This window comes from Larus michahellis, chromosome 1, assembly GCF_964199755.1.
Source record: "Larus michahellis chromosome 1, bLarMic1.1, whole genome shotgun sequence".
NCBI lineage: Eukaryota > Metazoa > Chordata > Aves > Charadriiformes > Laridae > Larus > Larus michahellis.
In genome coordinates, this window is record NC_133896.1 from 73,803,611 (window position 1) to 73,822,404 (window position 18,794).

The window sequence follows — 18,794 nt, forward strand, 5'->3', positions numbered from 1 at the left end:
CATAATGGGGGAATATGATGCTGGGAATGAGTCTCATTCATAATATCTGAGGCTTGAGAGGTCTGAGGAGGTATTTTCTCTCAGCCCCTGGATGACCTGACAGATTATGGCACCTACTCTGAAGCACATGAGTTTTATTCTTGCTTTGTTGTGGGATGAGATCTCTGGGTATGCAGTGAGCTGTGGAGAGTCCCGTTACATATTAATTACTGCAAGTTCAATGGAGCCGTGGCATTTCCTTGATGTAGTGAATTTGGATGTTTGAATTTTAAGTAGGAGTGGGAGAAGTGATTTAAACAAAATACTGTAGCCTGTGACCCACAGCTTTGCCAAGCTCGATGTGAAAGACTTGCCCATTTTGAATTCTAATGTAGAAGCATTACTAATTTATCTTTAGCACGGTGTTGTAAAACAACCTCCTCTTCACTTCACTGCAAATTTGGAGTGCAGTATCTGCCAGTCAGTTGTATCTACAAGTATCCTCTTCAGGCTTAATGAAACCTCGGTGAAAATTTTCACTGCTTAAATGGAAGCTTTGCAACTAGACTTTGTTGTCAACAAAAAATGCAGGCCATTAGTTCATTAACATCCATAAATTTTTCAGCTGAATCCTGATTTAATTTGGAAAGATTATGAATTTCACAGGGTTCCAAGATTTTAATGCAAAAACTCCATGAGACTCAGTAGTTCTGGTAAGGTTTCACTTTGGGATTTAACACTGAAACGAACCAATCTGATTTCTGAAGGGAAAGAAAAGAAGGTATTACACGTGTGAACTTCTATACAGTAAAGTTGATCCCTATTATCAGACTCTTCAGGCAGTTTTATATAGTGCTGTTGCTCTGCTAGGCTTCCAAGGGGCTGAGGGACTTCCAATCTTGTGCTGGCGGGTTATCTTTATTTCCAGGTTGCCTTTTCTGTCGTCGAAGCCTGCAGGTCTTTCACTCCAGCTCAAGAAGGACCATTACCTTTCCTAGGTTGTTACCATCCTTCTCACAAGAGGCCTCTGGTTTAGTAAACCTGTCACGGGCATCCAGGTTATCTCTACGCTAACCTTCAATAAAGATGACAGCCCAACTGATCTTATTTCATACCAAACAAGTGTTGTTAATCCAGGGAGCAAGCATAGTTGATAACAGAGGTAAAGTTTGGTGATATCAGCAATGTTTTTGACAGGGGATAGCACAAGACCCCCTCTGTTCACCTCCTCTTTTGCTTGCTCTTAGCCTCCTGCCCTCAAAACAAGTGCAATTTGTCTTTGGTGAAGCTGCTTCTCAGAAAGTACTCTTCTCAGTGTGACAGAATGAGACAGGTCAGAAATGTGGCTTCCAGCGCTAGCCCATGGGATGCATTATGACCATTACAATTGTCGTTCTGTATGTGGTCGCAGGATGCTAGTGCCACCACATACGCCTCTATGTAAAGGTGCACTTCTGCATTGGCCTGTTATGTTTTGGCAAATAGCTTCCTTCTGCAAGTGGGTATGCAAAGGATGACTTGTACAGTTAAAGCAACCATGGCTTTTGACTATATACCTTGGAGACGTACTAGGCAGATAAGCTTTATTATGGATATTTTACATATATTAGGCCAACTTGTCTGTGTTGGTGGTAGAAACAATGAAGGTAAATACCCGAAACGTTCCATGCCTTGTTAAAGCATGAGAAAATGTAGGCCCTGGCCGTCCGAGGCAAGCGGAGTCACATTTGTTCACAGCAAAAGGAGTACAGATATACGTTGAGAGGCATGAAAATGTAATTAGAAGAGAGAGGCTGTAAATCTATTTAATCTACTTGTCCTCTGCGTAGTCTGAAATTATTACACCCTCATTTACTGGAAAAAAAGCACAGTATTGTTGTTAAATTGATTGTTACAGTGGAATGGTCTAATAGCCTTTTGTTTCCAGGTATCACGAATGGCATTGTCAGGAGACCAGCACAAGAATGGAAGATCTAAGTAGTCACTTACGCAGAATCTTTACTAATGATCATAAAAAATACAAAAAGAGAAAAGACCCTAATCTGACATTCTAATCACAGGTCATATTTTGAGAGATTATATCCCTAGGGGGAAAAGCATCTTTTGTATTTTAAGCGTGACATTTTTTAGCTGGATACAATTGAGAAGGAATATAATGTACAACATTCACAATGTCATTTTACAATCATTTTTTTCTAAGTCTGCCCTTTAAAGGCTATCCAGACATGAGTGGAGAGCAACACCACTTGAATATCTGTCTTTAATTGACTGTCTGAGAGAGCTCTAAAAATAAACTTAGAGATACCATGGGAAGATGAAACTAGAGGACAGTTACATGTCTTATCAAAAGCCAACAACCAGCCTGTGCTGTCTTTTTCCATGAAATTCCTCATGTGAATAAAGAAAGCTAAAGGAAAAGTTAGAAGATTAAGTTTGGGGAGTATCAAAATCAGACCAGCCAGTTTTCAAAGGGTGGAAGGTCACGGCAGTTCTTGGATGACTTCTGTCTTTGTAAAAGGATGAAAAATAAAGCAGTACAAGGAGTTCAAGAGGCAGAGCCCGGAGTGGTTTTCTTAGCCAGAGAAACAAGTCTTGCAAGGATACATATTTAAAAATGCTGTATGTAAGCTACGGTTGTCAGTTGTGTTTGAATGTTGGTGTTATATGGTAGCAAGCACTGAAGAGTGGCTTCAACATGAGGCTAATTAATGAACTATTATCCCTACTGGGGACCCAGGTGTTCTCCACTGCTAAACTCCCAGTCCTTTGCTCTTTTACTGCTGTCCTCTTCCAAGTCACAAGGCTCAAGTGTTTACTGTTAGGAAACTTCTCTCCCCAGCCTAGCGTTTGAAAGAGGCTGAAGCAGGCCCCAAAAGCTAAGTGGAGGGAAAGCCTTCCAGACCTTGAGAAGTTTGCTGGTCTGTAGCGCTTAGCACTGAGGGAGTAATCAATCCAGTGCTTTCTTGTTATGTTAATAGCTTCCTACTGAGTGAGTCATCTTGGCGTTCATTAGTTTACCCTGGAATTGCTTTTGCTTTTGGAATAGCTTTCAGTGAAAAATAAAGTTAGTTTTAACTAACTTAGTCTAACAGAAAGCTGAGAAACTATTCCCAGGATCTGACAATAGGTTTAAAAAAAAAAAAAAAAAGAAAAAAAAGAATATGATGTCTTACTGAGTACTCCGATTTCTGTGGGTTCTTTTTCCGCTGGCAGAAGAGAGTTGCAGCTTATTAAAACTTCAACATTGTCATTTCCAAATTGCAACCTCTGACACGGGACAGCACGTAATTTTTTGAACCTCTTAGCTTAGTGAATGTAATTATATCTCTAAGAGATTTTTTTTTTCCTGATCAAACGGAAATGTAATTGTATCTCTTAAGAGAGATCAAATGGAACGGGGAGTAGCACATGAATGCCGTGAACAAGATGTGTCGAAAATGGGCCGTCGAGAATATTTGCTCAGAGCAACAGGATAATCGAGGTATGAAGAAGTGTGAAGCGCTGCCTCATAGAGGTACCCCGTTCCTTATTGCGGCAGTTCTTCAGGTGAAAACCGGACCCCAAAGGCTAGCATTTTCCGTTATGCAAACCGAAATAATCTCGGCGGGTATCTTGGACCATCCCTGCGGGCTGACAGCCGCTGATGGGGGTCCCGGGGGGGCTGGGGAGCCTCGGGGGGAGCCGGGGAGCCGCGGGGATCCCGGGGGGGCGTCGAGGGGAGCCGGGGAGCGGCGGCGGCGGCGGCCGGAGCTGACCAGGGTGCTGACCCGCGGGCAGCGGAGGCGGCGGGGCCGGGCCTGCTGGGCCGGGCCCTGAGCGGCTGCGGTCGGCGAAACAGGCCAGCAAGTTGCAGTCAAAGACTGCCTGACTGATGCAGAGACACTGAAGCACGTAAGGAACAGCATACATTGACCACTTTTCACGGGTGACCCTGCCTGGAGCAGGGGAGTTGGATTAGATCACCTGAATCATGTGAGGCTAAAACCAAGGGAACAACCAAGTCAGTGAAAAAAAGCGTCCCTTTATGTGAAATTAATTTTGTTCTGTGTTGCCTTTCAGTAGGTTTGCAGTTGCCTCCGTATGCACAATGGAACTTGGCTTCTAATTTTCGGCTTCTGATAGGTACACGGCACTACTGAGACTTCAGTCTTAGGTTGGGTTGTGTCCCTGAAATCTAGCCTCCCGTGTTCGCTGTGCTCCCAGGAGAGGAGCTAGCCCCAAATGAGCTTTTGTGTAGGCTTGCAACAAATGACACTTTCTGTTTGCTTTTTGGGGAACATACACCATTATATAATGAAATGACACTCTTCCCCATTTTAATCTTATATGACTAAGTGGTTTATTATTGATACAGAAACTATTGTTGTTTATTCAGATCAGTTTATGATAAGTTATTCAAACAAGTTCATGAATTATTCTCACGCCTTTGTGTGAAAGGCTATTCATTTTAGGGAGTTTTATTTTCATTACCAGAAAAAACAAATAATGTATGAAAACTTAATTGATTCTGTAATTGTAACAGCTTTTCCCCTCTGCCTCCCTGGACATTGAATATATAGAAATACAGTATAGAAATACTTCTGTCTTCCTAGCCTTTAGACGTGACATTACATGACACTGCACTTTTCTCTAGTTACTTCCTTGTTTGATAAACATTCCTTTTTAAACAATTTTGTTGTCACTTATTATATGTAAATCCTATTATGTTGCTAACCACCTTTTGTACTTTTCAGAAAGGTCTTTTAATCTTGGCTCTACTTCTCTAGAGAAAGACTGCCTTAAAGAAAGATAGTACTCTAAATGAAGACCTATACCCTTGCTTTAATGCAGTACTTAAAATTCTTTGTGTTATTTTCTTTGCGTACTACTATTTGCTTTTCAACTTTTATGGGTCAACTCTTCTTGTGTTGTTAGTTACATGAGCCAACTCACATGCCATCTAGGCTTGTGGATGAAGGACAGGCTAAAGATGTAAGATACAGATTGATGCAGGCTCCTGACCTGGCCCACACAGAATGGGTCTTTGGAGCTGAGTACGTTTATTGATTCCTCAAACAGTTTCTTATTTCTTAGTGTATTTTATGTATTTGGTTTGACTGTGTGCTATGGGAGGGGGAAAAATGGTGATTGCTCACTTCTCTGGATTCATGCCGTAGTTTCATCTGATTCACTAGTGCATTTAAATGAACCCACTGTGTCTGTAAGATGATATTACATGTTGGATTTTTTTTTAAGGTTTCTGTGCAGCCCAATATCATAAGGCTTTTCAATCCAGTCACTACCCACAAACTATTCTAAACACCTCGAAACACTAGAGCCCCTAAAATGTTTCCTAGGTAACCTTTCTCTGTTGTGGTTCCCTTTGCTATTCATCTGCATTTAACTAACTGGAATCAGAGGGAGTTGTTTTGTTTTTTACTGAAAGAAAGACTGGTAAATAAATCTGCATTTGTATTGTAAACTTTGGAATTTTCAAAGTCTAAAATGACTTAAAATAGTTAGATATATCCTCTTTATCTATAAGATAAGTAAAGCTTTCTTAAGAGGCTTATTTTTTCTCATTAACAGAGAAGAAAAAACATATATCTGTGAGTGTTAAGAAAGTCAACAGTGCTTCCATGCTGCCAGAAACCAATCTCCATGTTTAAACTCCACTCACACTCTAATTGCAAATTTCCTAGAGAGATCAATCCTCACTAGTTGTCTTTGATGTCCTTTTAACTAGTGATTCTCAATAGACGTCACTGATTCCTCTGAACTATTTAAACATAAAGCAAAGGCAAGAAATATTTTTTGATTAGGGGATCTTTTCCTTGTAGAAGCTCATTGTTTAATATTCTAGCTAAATGGGAGTGTGTTGCTTTTAAGACAGCCTGAAAAATAAAAGCCAAAGCTTTAAACTTTGGTATCTATCACATGATAACAAAATCCATATTTTGGTGCCTGTATAAGTTAATTAATTTCCTTTGCTGTAGCTCCTTATTCATATCAGTGGGATCAGCGGGCCCTCAGGGATTCAGAGAGCCATTCCTTTGTTTAAGTGCTATTGTCTTTTAGACAAGTAGAATTGGAAGCCCTTTATATTTTTTATGAGCTGAAAGTAACCTGATTTATTGCATAGACTGTGTGCTACCAATGAGCTTTTACAGAACTTTGTGTTTCTGTAGCTCAATGAGCTTTTTAGTAAATTAACCACATACATGCATATAGGTCTCCTGACATCTTCAGAGTCTTCCTGCGTCTAGTCGTATCCTACGCCCTCCCACGTTCGGCGCAGGCTGTTGTTGCATTTCACAACTATTTGTAAGGTGCTCGTGCCATTGTAGAAACATTCATCCTGCATCAGTTCTGCAGGGTTAGGATTGATCTTAAAATGCTTAGGAACTGTGTGTTTGATTGTGGATTGGTCCTGGCTATAACCTTGCACATGTATGCCACTGTGTTGAGAAATCCTTTGTACAGTTGGGAAAATAAGTGAGTAGTATCCCTTACTGAACAATAGCCGGTCTTGCAAAATTTCCAAATATTTTCCTATCTTTGCTGACTGTGTGTTGTCCCGTGCTCTCACAAGAGGCTAATTCGATATGAGAGTTCGTTTTTCTACGTATTCTTAACACCGGGCATACGTAAGCAGATACCCTGCAATTTTCCCTGTTCTGTTTCGGTTGCAGCTTGTTGCTGTTCTTCCATCCTAAAATCGCTGAGGAAGAGAATACAGTCAGAACTGGAGGACATTGTCACTGGGCAATCATATTATTGGTTTTCTGTCTGCATTTCTCTAACTGGAATATAATAGTTATTTACTTTAACAAAGACTTTTGTGCATGAAAGTTAAAACATGCGCGTATATACAGTAACTTCCTCAGGTAGGAAATTGTACACTGCAACACAGGAGATAGATTAATTAAAAAGTTTATACTGCATTTTCCCAGGCCTGCAGAAGAACTCATTAAACTCTCATAAAATCGTAACTACTCTTGTTGTTTAATAGACACGCATGACCTTAAAAACAGTTTCCCCCCCTCCTCGATTTGTGCTTACCTTTGTTTCCATGAAATATCTAGTCAAAATTCAGAAATATTTCGATGCACTTTTTTTGACTTAAGCTTCGAGCATTGTATCAACACAACCCTGGTGTATAGAGTTTGATATACTTTGTGTTTTCTCTTCTGCTCAGTCTTGGGGCAGATTAAGAAAGGAACGGGGAAAAAGTGGAGGATGGGCAAACTGTTCAAAAGCAGAATCTGCAAGTTAGGCCTCTCAGACCAAAAGGATAAGGGGTTGCTGCTAAGCATTCAGAGCAGTGCAATATTAAATAACCGCTGGAATACCTGGTGTGTCTGAATGTCTTTCTGCCACTGAGTGCCAGTGAACTGGGAGCGGAGTTGCTGCCTGGTGTGTAAATGCTGGACAGTGTGAGCGTAAAAGTCTGAGTCAGCTGAAATCTAAGTGGGAGGGTGTTGTGTACCTGCCTCTGGAGGCGGGGGCAAAGCAGAGAGGGGCTGAGAGTCCCACACAATGGCTGGTGTTTTTCTCTCGGCTCGTTGTGGCAGCTGGTGATGGCAGGTGGTCAGGTAAAAGGAAGGATTTGCTGAGTGTTTCCTATGGCTGTTGGCATAGTTTAGTGATCTGACCTGTGAATGAAAGTTTATCCTTCTTATCACACAGGATTGGAAAAGAAAAAAATAAAAAGTGAGTTATCCAAGTGTATGAGAAGGTGGTTAGGGAAGCCAACGGAGGCATTTATTTACAAATTCTGGTTGTAAGGAAGCTCAAGCCCTTCTTGAGGCCTCCCAGTTGTGAAAGTGTTGGAAGCTATGACATCTTCCAGAATGAGAGACACCCTCCTGACCCCCAGTAGGCTGAGTTTCTTTTTTTTAAATTTGGAAACATTCCAAATCATGAAACAATATTTCCTTTTTATCATTTTTAATCCAAAGTTTAGGGCCCTAGTGCATTGCAGGTGATAAAGTGTGGATCCAGAAACCTTCCAGAACTCTGGAGTTTCCCACCCATTAATGTCTCTTCGTCTTACAAAGGAGAATTCCCTTCACATTCCCAGAGCATTTATTGTTTAAAATACTGTTTATGATACACCATCGATAGTCTGTTTTCTAAAATAAACTATTACAATCTCCAAATGTGATTTTTTTTTTTCCCCCCATAATCCCCACACTGTGCTGTCCTGGCTGTATGAAGGTTGATTCCATTGAATTAAATGCCACAGAAACAATTTGAAATGTTCTTCTAATTCACAGCAAGTACTCACTTGCAGCGACTTCATGCTGGGTGGAAAGCTATTAGAGAGCGTACCGTTTTGAAGTTCCTACTTAAAGTACAGCTTGAACTAAAAGTGACTGCCAGCTAGTTACTGGTACTCCGTGTTTTTTGTGAATATGCAGGTATGTTGCAAAGTTTTCTTTCTTTTTTGTGTGTGTTTTTGCTCTGCAGTTAATACCCCGTGTATCCTTTTGGATAGAAGAGGGTTTCCTGCAGGAGCAGAGGAACGCGTTCAGTCTCCTAAGTGGTCTTTTGCAGTCCTGTGTCCCCGTGTAAAATATTTCATGAGGTGTTAATCTCGTGCAAAAGCAATACCACCTGAAGTACGTATTTGTGAAGAGCACAAAGTTTACATGAGCTCAAATGTTTAATTCCACTTCAATCCTTGATAAAGCCATTGCTGGCATGACTGAGACATGCTTGCATGGTACTACAGAGGAGCTTGCCCCGTCTGAACCACTTCTCTTTTGTGCAACCAGTGAGCTTCGGGTTTCAAAAAACTGTTAGTTGGCGGTGCCTCTGCGGAGCAAGGAAACTTAAAAAACAGAAACCGAAGGAGGTAGCTGGAGCTTCATGTTGTGATCTCTTTCTTATCTCCGAGTGGGGTTTCATAGTTTGTCACTGTCGCAGTTTCTTCCTGTAATAATTGCTTTGTAATCAAATATCGGGGCTTGATAATACCCGAGTCCAGAATTTGAAAAACTATGCTCAGCTTATTTATTGGTATTCAGAATTATCATACACAAAAAGGGCGGTGCGTTACAGACCTGGGATCAGTCTGGCAGGGGCTCCGTTCTGGTCTGTTCCACAAAATGATCGTAAGTGTGCTTACAGGGCTTTCCAGCACTCACATGCAGACGTTGTGTGCGGGATGTAAATTATCGTTAAAATTCTAAATGCATTTCAGACTTTGTGCAGGTATCCCTCTCCTTTGCAACAGCATTCGCATAGAGGCAGGGGTTTTGGCTTGCTTCTTGCTTACATTTCACGCGTTATTTCACATATTAGTGGAATACAGGGAGTTTTGTAGGAGTTGTATCTAACGCACATTTAGCAAGTCTCAGTGGAATGTACATTGCGGTTCTGAAAGATTTTGCACATGCGAAATGCAGCTTTCAACAGTTTCAATAAAGTGCTTTTGTAATACGGCTTTGTGTGAACACAAAACAATTTAGGAATTATATGGCATTCAGTAAATCTGCCAGGATAGTATCAGTGGGGTTAATCAATATGTTAAAATGCACGCATCTTCCAGCCCCACAACATTTGCTCAAGACTTATGATGTGGAAAGGATTTTCTCCCTTTCCAGCACTCACACACAGACGTTGTGTGCGAGATGTGAGTTATTGTTGAGACTTTAAATGCATTTCAGACTTTGTGCAGGTATTTCGAACGTTGTGCAGTTATTTCAGTCAATAACTACAAACAGAAAGGCCAGGCTGAGAATAGGTGTATGACAGAAAATGCCTGAAGTTATGAATTACTACGTGCAACAGCTTTTAGATAACAGTGCACCCAATTTTAAAGGAAATCTGCAAAAAAAAAAGTCCATCTTTTATTTTTCAAAATTTTCAGTTTTCACTAAAGAAACCCTAACCCTAAGCATTTTTTGGTGAAAACAGTTATTTTCCCAAGAAAATAACAATTTCAAGGACAGAAAGAAGAACGTCAGTTGTCTGCCCGTGGTGGTATAGTGCAGGAGGTGGGGTGACGAGACCTCTCTCTTTTAGGAGGAGCGGCTGTGGTGTTCGTTACCTTGCCGTCAGTCGTTTCTCCTTGCTCTGGGCTCCCGTAGCCGGGTCAGGGTAGGACTGGAGCAGGTTGGTGGGGAGGAGCGAACGAAAAGCAGGGAACCACAGCTACTTTCCACATCTCCCTATAGAGAACATGCCGTCCCTGACATGGATGTTTTTTGGAGCCGGTTGCCGTCAAGCTGTCATGTCTCGACAGCTTCGTAGGAGGAACAAAAGGCCCATCAGACCGAAGATGATTTGTAAACAATGAAGAAGGAGCATTTGCCGCCCTGCCATGTCTGAGAGCGTAAAAAACCAATGCCATGTTACCTGTGGCTGACACGCAGAGACTTACCCTTTAAAGTGTCAGCTGCTTCCTTATGCAAAGGTGCAAGAAGATGTTTTATTAAGAGCTGAATTTGGCTTCTCGTTAGCTCTCAGGGTTTTGGTGTCTCCATGGGAAAATCAGTAGAACAACACCCTTCTCATCAGGATGCTGCCTTCTCAAAAGGGACAGTAAAATCACAGCATCTCTTGCAAATTCAAAACGCTTATTTAAGAAAACGTTTTATTCTAATTTATGTTCTCATTGTTTTCAACATTTTTGACATCTTCAGCGTTAAAGCAGAGGCTGAATACTGTAATTTTTCCTGTTTTCCCAGGAAGAACTTGGTTGCTGATGAAAGTCTTTGGCAGGAAGTGGGCAAAAATTAATGCATTAACAACGTAACAATGAAATGGAAGTGAATTAGAGTAGCATTATCTAAAATAAATTATATTTTGTTAGTACTGTGTAATGTTCTTTTAACTGATGACAATGATTTATTTCTACTTAGGTGAATGATGAAACTAATCAGTGAATTGCTGGATAGATGCTTTGTTAAATTAGTCCCATATTCAACTGGGAGTCTTTAATCTATTGCTTTGTGTGCTTATTTGTCATTGAATTCACAGGGGGATGTGCAGGTTCTTCTTTCATTTACATGAATATGAAATAGAACATCTTCATTGATTATCAGTGGAGTTTCATTGTATTAAACTAGGGAAAACGAGACAATGGGGCCTTTCCATCTTTGATTTTGTTTGCAGGTGCCTTTTAAAAACCACCTTGTAAAATCCTTTTTAAAATCATTTGAAACTTACTTTTAAAGGGAATTCATCCTGCTTATTTCCAATATGCAAGGGGTTTTTAGTTAACAGTACTTGCAAATCCTGTGGTAACGACTGCTTAAAAATGGAGGTGAGTTGGTAATTTATTTTCACATTTTCTCTGTTACAGTAGATGAACTGATGCCGTGCTATTTTTCCTAGTCCACCCACAGGACTCCGACTGTTCGTTAACATTTTATGAATGAAGAAAATAACAAGTGTGTTGACAATGAAAATAACAGAATTTCAGGAAGCTAATATTAATGGAAATGCTTTTGTTACAACGTTACAGTCCAAAGCCAGTATTTTTCAGGCCGGCTTACACGTCTAAGGAGAAAAACAACTGAGCTTTTTGTGAGTGTTTAGCATAAATGACAGCTGGGGCCCCACAATATGAGAACTTATATGCTGTTAACTATGAACTGACAATTTGCCTAGCGAAGAGTTACACTGTGGGAGGTAAAGAGGGAAAGCGTGAGAACGTTTTTATAAGCCCTGTGAAACATATTTTGCCAGTAATAGAAACCTAGAAGCAAACTTGGGTTTACCGTGTCGTATTATCTCCAAATAGCACCATCACCTTAAAAATATAACAGTCTTGCTTGAAAATTACCTCTTACTGAAATTACAAGTAACGCCCAAGTCTATTTTACAAAAAAGTAAAACCGATTTAATGCTGGAGCAAGTTGTAGTATTTCTTCTCACCCTTCAACCCCAACATAGCATTCAAAAAATCTGAAGGCAGATCACCAGATCACGTTTTTTACCCTTAGAGGAAAAAAATAACTCCAAGTTTTTGATAATTAATTAAATATTAAATTCAACCTTAAATCCACAGTGCATATCCTGATAAACCAGCAGTAGGAACGGCTAGAGGATGCAGAGAAGCATCTCGAAAGCCCAGTAGCGATGTGGGAAGCTAGTAATAGTCTCAGTAATGCTACTGCCTGTTAGGGCTGGAGCTTCCTTTTGGTTAATTATGCTGCAATTTTGCTTGTCTGCACCTGTCTGCACCTCATATGCTGGGCAGCCCAAAGGAAGGAATGCGCTGAACGCTTATGGGAAGTCACAGAATGAAGCCCACAGCATTTCAGCTTTGAAGAGCCTCTGAGCGCCTTTATCTGTGCTCTCTGTCCCATGACCATCCTTTGGCTGTGGAGCGGAGGGAAGCGTGCCATCCGCGCTAACGTCCCCTGCAGCGGCTTGGCTCTGCTGCTACTAACTAGATTGCAGGATGGTGATTTCCCAGCAATTTCGAAGCCCAGGACCCTCTCCCTTTGGAAGAGGGAAAAGAGAAATGCCTTTTGCAGAGAGCCAAAGGAAACCAAATGTTTCATAGTCTCTTACGGGCAACACTTGTGTTGAAGACTTGTATGATTTGTATATGACCAGGCAGTTTGTTTGAGCAAACAGGCTGAAGGCAGAGTTCCTGAAATGCTCCCGCAGTCTGAGCGGTAATACAGAGCTGTGAGTTAAATGTTTGAAGAAAAGTCGTGTGCAAGATAACAAATACAAGTTTTTCCCATGTCATCCTAAGCAATTGCTCTTCATTAAGCTAAAAGCGGCTGTAATCCTGCCAAGCAGCAAGGTCACTTAATCCTTAGGCCTTTAGACACCCTGCTGCCATTATGGTACTGGAACTAGGTCTCTTGCGTAGCAGCTTCTAGGTCTCTAGAAAGTTTGTAAGTATGGTCTTTTGGAACGTTTGAACGTTTTAAGCTAAACGGTGGGATGTAGACTCTGTCTGATGTCCGTGCCATGTCCTGAATTTTCAGTACTTTGATCGGGGAGGCAAAAGCTTCTGCGGGCTTTTGTGGGCATGGTGGCTTTTCACAGGGAACTGTGGTTAGCCTTGTTTTTCTCCTATGCCCATGGAGCGAGTGGATTTCTTCAGAGGTTAGTCAGAGGGACAACCGCCGTGGTGATTTTATCTGCCCCTTCTACTTTCCTTTGGCTCCCTCAAATCACCCTGGCAGCCCTGATCTTGTTCTTTTGTTTCTTGGACTCTCTGAAGGACAAGAGTTTCAAAGCGTCACATGCTTTTGGAAACTAAAGTACGTATGCAAATGACAACTAATATTATAATCTTTGAGCATAACAGGATATAAGCCTCCCTTGAGGGATGGCAAGTCATCCCAAGCAATATCAAAAGCTGTTTGCAACGCACAGAATTTTGAAGCATTTAGTAACTCCTAAATGTTTATTTAGGAGTCTCATCAGGGGGTCTCAAGTCACTCGATATGTACTAAAGTCACATAATTTATGTCATGGTGTGACCACAACTCCTAAAATCAAGAGTTAGTGGCTGCTGCCTTTGCCTGTGATTTGTCACAGCCTTGCCTTTGTGTAACTAGCTCTCTTGGAAGGAGCTTTGATCTATCTTGAATGAGAAAAGTACTGTTATTTATAAAACTTCTGTCTCCTACATTTCCTCTGATTCGCACCCATCCACCCCCCCTAACTGAGCATGTGAGCTCTCATTTGGTCAGGGTCACCTCAGAGATGAGATGTCCTTTGAATTTGAAGATATGCTCCTAGTTCAATAACTGTGTAAACTGAAAAATGTTCTTGAGAAGGCAGATGCAGGACAAGAATGCAGCTGTATACCCAGCATTGCTCCACCGTGCTATCACTGGGTTCCTAACGGTGGCCAGGCGTTGGGGAGCTAAAAATTATTTTTCTGCTTTAGCATATCTTAATCCAGAGTTAGGATAAGCAAAATGCTTTAGTGTTTTTCATTAGAAAGCAGGTTGTGGCTTTATAGTAGCTGAATGGAATCTAGTTTTCTGAGAAAAGAAGATAAAGCAAATAAATCCAAGGAAGAAAAGAAATAAGACGTTAGAAATAAATCCGAACACATACAAAGTTTGTGCTATTATGTTGAGTCTATTTTCTGGACCATGTACGCTGTCGCAATGCCTGGTGAATACGTGATGCAATGTTAGATGTTGCTCTTCAGAGCAATGTAAGTGAGGACAAGTGCTGCCGCTGTTCTACATTGTCCTCCTGGAAAGGAGAATTGTTTTGTGATGCTGCATCCTGTCACCGTGGCATTTGCATTCTCAGAGGCTTGTGCAGTAACTTCTGTCTGTACTGCAAAGTCAGGTTTTGACAGGTTTGATAAATAATAAATCCCTGCACAATTTTTTTGCATGAGAAGAATGTTAACTCTTGTATTGTAGACAAATTCCATTCTGTGACTAAATCCCACTGCTTTAAATTCACACGTCTTTTCACCACCTTTTTTTTTTTTTTTATATGTATATGCTAGGCTGCACTGATGCACTGTGTGTGCTGTCTAAATGACCGTCCCAGCCTCACTAAAGGTGAATGACTTGGGGCTGACAGGAAGATGTCCCACCCGTGGTTTTGAGATCCTCTGGAATGAGAAAGACTACACAGGTCTAATTTATTTCTGTGTTTGATGCATAGGGTAGCATGACAATTTGACCTTGCACTTTTATGCCCTGCTAAGCGGCCACAAGAGCACCTTAGTTAAAATGGTCCCTTTCTACTTTTAATTTATCCTGTGTCTGGGCAGCTGAGTGTTTTAAGGAGCTGCTATCAAGCTCTAAATATTTTTGCCTAAGGCTTTGGAGTGACCCGTCCCAGCGACACAAGCATGGAGGGAGCCAGGGTGACTCCTGATTCCCAGTACCCTTCTGCCATCGCCTTGTTCGCTGTTCCTTCCTTCCTTTTTTCGCCAGGGCTGCCTTTTGTGTATCAGCTCAGGAAGGTCACTTTCATGCATTTTTTTTTTCCTTTTTTTCTTTTTCCTCCTGGTTGTCTTATTTCCCCTGTGTCCTTGCAGCTTGGCTAGAAGGCTCGTTCTGACCTGACTGCCTGGCTTGGTCAGTATGTGCATCAGGACTTCAGGCAATTTTGGATTTGCAGAGATGGTGTTATCTCCTGTATCACGTTTGTTGCATCCTGGTTTGGGGAATGGGGATAAGAACTGTCCTATGTCTCCTTACCAGCTAATCTCTGTATGTTCCACCCCCCCCCACACACACATTCCTAATTCTTGCTTTTCTTTCATCACTTTAAGCCCTGCCGGCTCCCCGGGTTCTTCAGGAGCGGCTGCTACAAAGATGCGTGTGTTCTCCTCTGTATAACTGCTCCTTGTTTTGTGTTGCTAGGCTACTCCCTTCCAGCTGCCACTGAAGAAATGCTCCGTGGTGGGAAACGGTGGGATCCTGAAAAAGAGCGGCTGTGGCAAACAAATAGATCAAGCAGATTTTGTCATGCGGTAAGACAGAAACCTCAATGACACATTGTCTTCCCCCCTCCCCTGCTAAGTCTCGGACTTTTCAAAGCTATTCAGTTGCGATTAATCAATTATAATTTGCCTTGTGTCCCCCCACCATCCCACCCCTTTGCAGGATGCTTTGCACAAGTGACTTGGGTAAAAGCGTGAGGAGGGGCAAAAAGAGAGTTTTGACTGGCTTCTGCACATGTGTGTGCTGTGGGGGGGCAATCTGCAGATGATGGGTTAAGGTTGGGACAGATTGTGCAGTGTCACGGAGAGGGACCGAAGAGCTGCTTTTTCCATTAATCATGCAGTCTTAGGCAGGGTCTCGTCCTGCAGTGTGCTCTGTCCTCTGCAACTCTAAATGCCGTCACATGCAACCCACTGCACTCAAGCTGGGTAAATACCCACTTATGGGGCAAGGCTTAAGAAGTGCGCGGGAACAAGCTAAAACGTTCCTGTGTTTTTCTTCCCTCAAGACTGATTTCTGGCTGACTGTCTGTCGTGGTTTTGGCCAAATTGGCCAATGTCCGGCGACAGACGCTCCCCCCGCCAACCACAAAGAGGAGGAGGAGAGATAAAGAGAGATTTACGAGTTTAGAAGAAACTAAACTACTTTAATGAAATATTAGTAACAAAAAAAAAGGAAAATAATGAAATAGATACAGTATATACAAAACCGTATTAAGCTCCCAGGATGACATCATTGGCAGGCACTGGGAAAGTGCCAGGCTGGACTCAGCGGCGGGTGGGAACTGGGTTCCACAGGTGGAGTCAGGAACACACGGATCGGGACCAAAGGCAGATGAACAGACAGGGTCTTCCTCAGACGTCAGCCATTGAAGGAAGAGAGCTGACCCTTTGGTCCCTCAGCTTTTATACTGAGCGTGGGGCAGATGGGATGGAATACCCCTGTTGTTCAGTTTTGGGTCCTGTCCGCTCCTCCCCGCAGGTGGGACCCCTCTGTGTCCCTCTCCTTCTAACCCTCCAATGGGGCAAATAACGAAATTAGCTGACCTTGGTTGTTATAGCAATAAGTGTAAGCAAGAGCCTCTCTGCGTACCATTCCTTGGCACAAACTGTAAACATTGGTCTTATCACTCTGAGAATGAACTGTTTTCTGCACAACATGCTGTTAATTTCAGAGTTCGAAGAGGCCTAGCTAAGAAGTAAAATTACCAAACAGAAAGTTCGTTCTTTTTTACCTCAAACCAGGACACTGTCTGAGGAAAGGCCAGACCTCTTTCCCTGATGCAGTTTTTGTGGGATTCCTCACATTACGTTTCCCTCCAGCTTTCCTGAAGTTATAAGAACCTGTCAGGAGGGATGTTGAACCAGCTACTGCTTTCGTGATTGAATTTGGCACTTTCTAGGTCTGCATTCTTTAAGGAAGAAAGACAGAAATTAGTTCCTCCCTGTTAAACATGAACAAGAAAAACATTGTGGGGGAGAAACTGGAGGAATGCTCCCAAAGAGATGAGAAATTAAGTTTCTTTGAGTTTTGAGGTGGAGGCATAATGAACACCCACTTTAACAAGTCTCCCTATTAGATCCTGAAGGCTTATTACAAATCCATACAAATTTGCTGCAAACCAAACAGTATTACTGTAATTTCTGGTTTGCATCTCAAAGACCAGAAATGCCTTTAATGTTAAAGCAAAGAAATACAGCAAACTAAACGCAAAAGGAAACGTATGCTTAGAGCGCTCACAGAAGAGAAGATGTAAGGCACAGGGGGAGAGAGAGGCAGTGTGCTGATTGCCGTAACTGCAAAACTCCTTAGGTGTTCCACAGACTAAATATAAGAAACGGTGGGGTATATACCATGCTAATATTATCTAGATGCAATGGGAAATTGAAATGCTGTAGGAGCAATCAGTAACAAAAACAATAGAAACCTTTAAAAAAAAAAATAGCGGTTGGTGTAGCTCGATCAGAAAAATCCTTTTCTGTCCAGGGAGGGTAAAGCAACCGTTATCCGGACAGAACTTATTTTGAATTGGAAATAAGTGACATGGAAAATCCTGCAAAAATCCCAGTAGCTGCCTGCAGGCTGTATTGTATTAGTGATGTGCAGCCATATTTACGGAAAATGTTTCAGTTCTTTTGGGTTAGAAGCTAATATACCACTAGGAGAAAATATTGTTATAGCGGGTGGAAGATAGAATTTAGTTGATCTTTTATAAATCTGATTTCTATCATCTGAGAGCTGAGAGAGAAAGAGCACAATAGTGACTTGCATAACGTTTCATTTTTTTTTTGTAATAAATTTGTGTAATATCTTTAAATATTTTTGCAGCCTACATGTAATGTCATGCCAGGTTTTGCCCTTGTTCTTTTCTTTCATTCATATGGTTTTTGATTTCACTTAAGTGTATTTCCATAAGCTCTGTCATATGACTGCAGCCATCTTCTCTGATATATTGTAATCACTAAGGTTAACTGATGAGTTTAAACTCATCTCGTTTGCTGAGCATCTTCTACAAACACAGTTGTACCAACGTAGAGATTAAAAGAGCAAATTTCAGCCCCTCAGGCATAGCACACTGCATCTGTATTGGAAAAAGTGCATGGCATATGGTCTACCTGTACAGGCAGCGTGGTTATAATAGGCTCTTCTTCTGATATCTGGCTGGTTTTCAAGTTTGCAATCCTTATTTCTAAGAAAAAATTTTGATTTGCTCTCTCCCTTCCTGCTAACACTTATTTTAAGAGGCAAGTGTTGGATACTAAACCCTAAGCAATGTTCTTTGTCTGTATTTTGACAGGAGAGACACATTTTCTTGGCATTAGATTTTGAAGAACTATTTCTACATCTCGCAATTCTCCCTTTCCCCCAGCCACTTGCCATGGCTCTGCTGTGGTTTGTGCGTCTCCCAGAGAGAGGGTTTCTCTCTGCAAAGTAGCAGGGGGATTGTGGGGAGTTCACCGAGCTGTTTGCTCGTCGATTTATTCCAAAACTAGAAGCAACTTGTCGCTATTTCAAGCCGACTAGTGACTGTTCTGGTTTGGGGAGGCCAAGCTCTTATCTTTTAATCATGCCATCTAGGCATACCAGCCCAGGTGGAGCAGGGGAGGTTAGATACGGTGGCACTTTGGGGTTTCTAGACAATTCCAGAGAAACATGGCTTTCAGCTGCCTTAGGCAATTTTGTCATGACATTGGCCAAAGTGCTGCAAGGGAATAACAATAAATGCTTGCAATTACGTACTAAATTCATATTAGTACCTAGTGTTTAGTATACGTGCATATATCACATTCTAAAATGGCTAGGTAGTCACATAGCATCTACCAAATGCACGTGCATCAGACAAGTTGCCTGGATTCTCTGCAGCTGCGGGACATGGACTTCTGTCTGGGCCAAACCCAGAAGAGCTATTTCTGCCTGGTGAAGGTTGAAGGA

General features: G+C 41.7%; 1 protein-coding gene across 1 annotated transcript in view; it reads left to right on the plus strand.

Annotated features, from left to right (window-relative positions):
• Positions 1–18,794, plus strand: part of ST8SIA1 (ST8 alpha-N-acetyl-neuraminide alpha-2,8-sialyltransferase 1) — a 130,881-nt gene that overhangs the window by 54,301 nt on the left and 57,786 nt on the right. Inside the window, exon 3 of the mRNA XM_074586813.1 lies at positions 15,282–15,391. Within this exon, the coding sequence (XP_074442914.1) occupies positions 15,282–15,391 (110 nt within the window). The remainder of the gene's footprint in view (positions 1–15,281; positions 15,392–18,794) is intronic.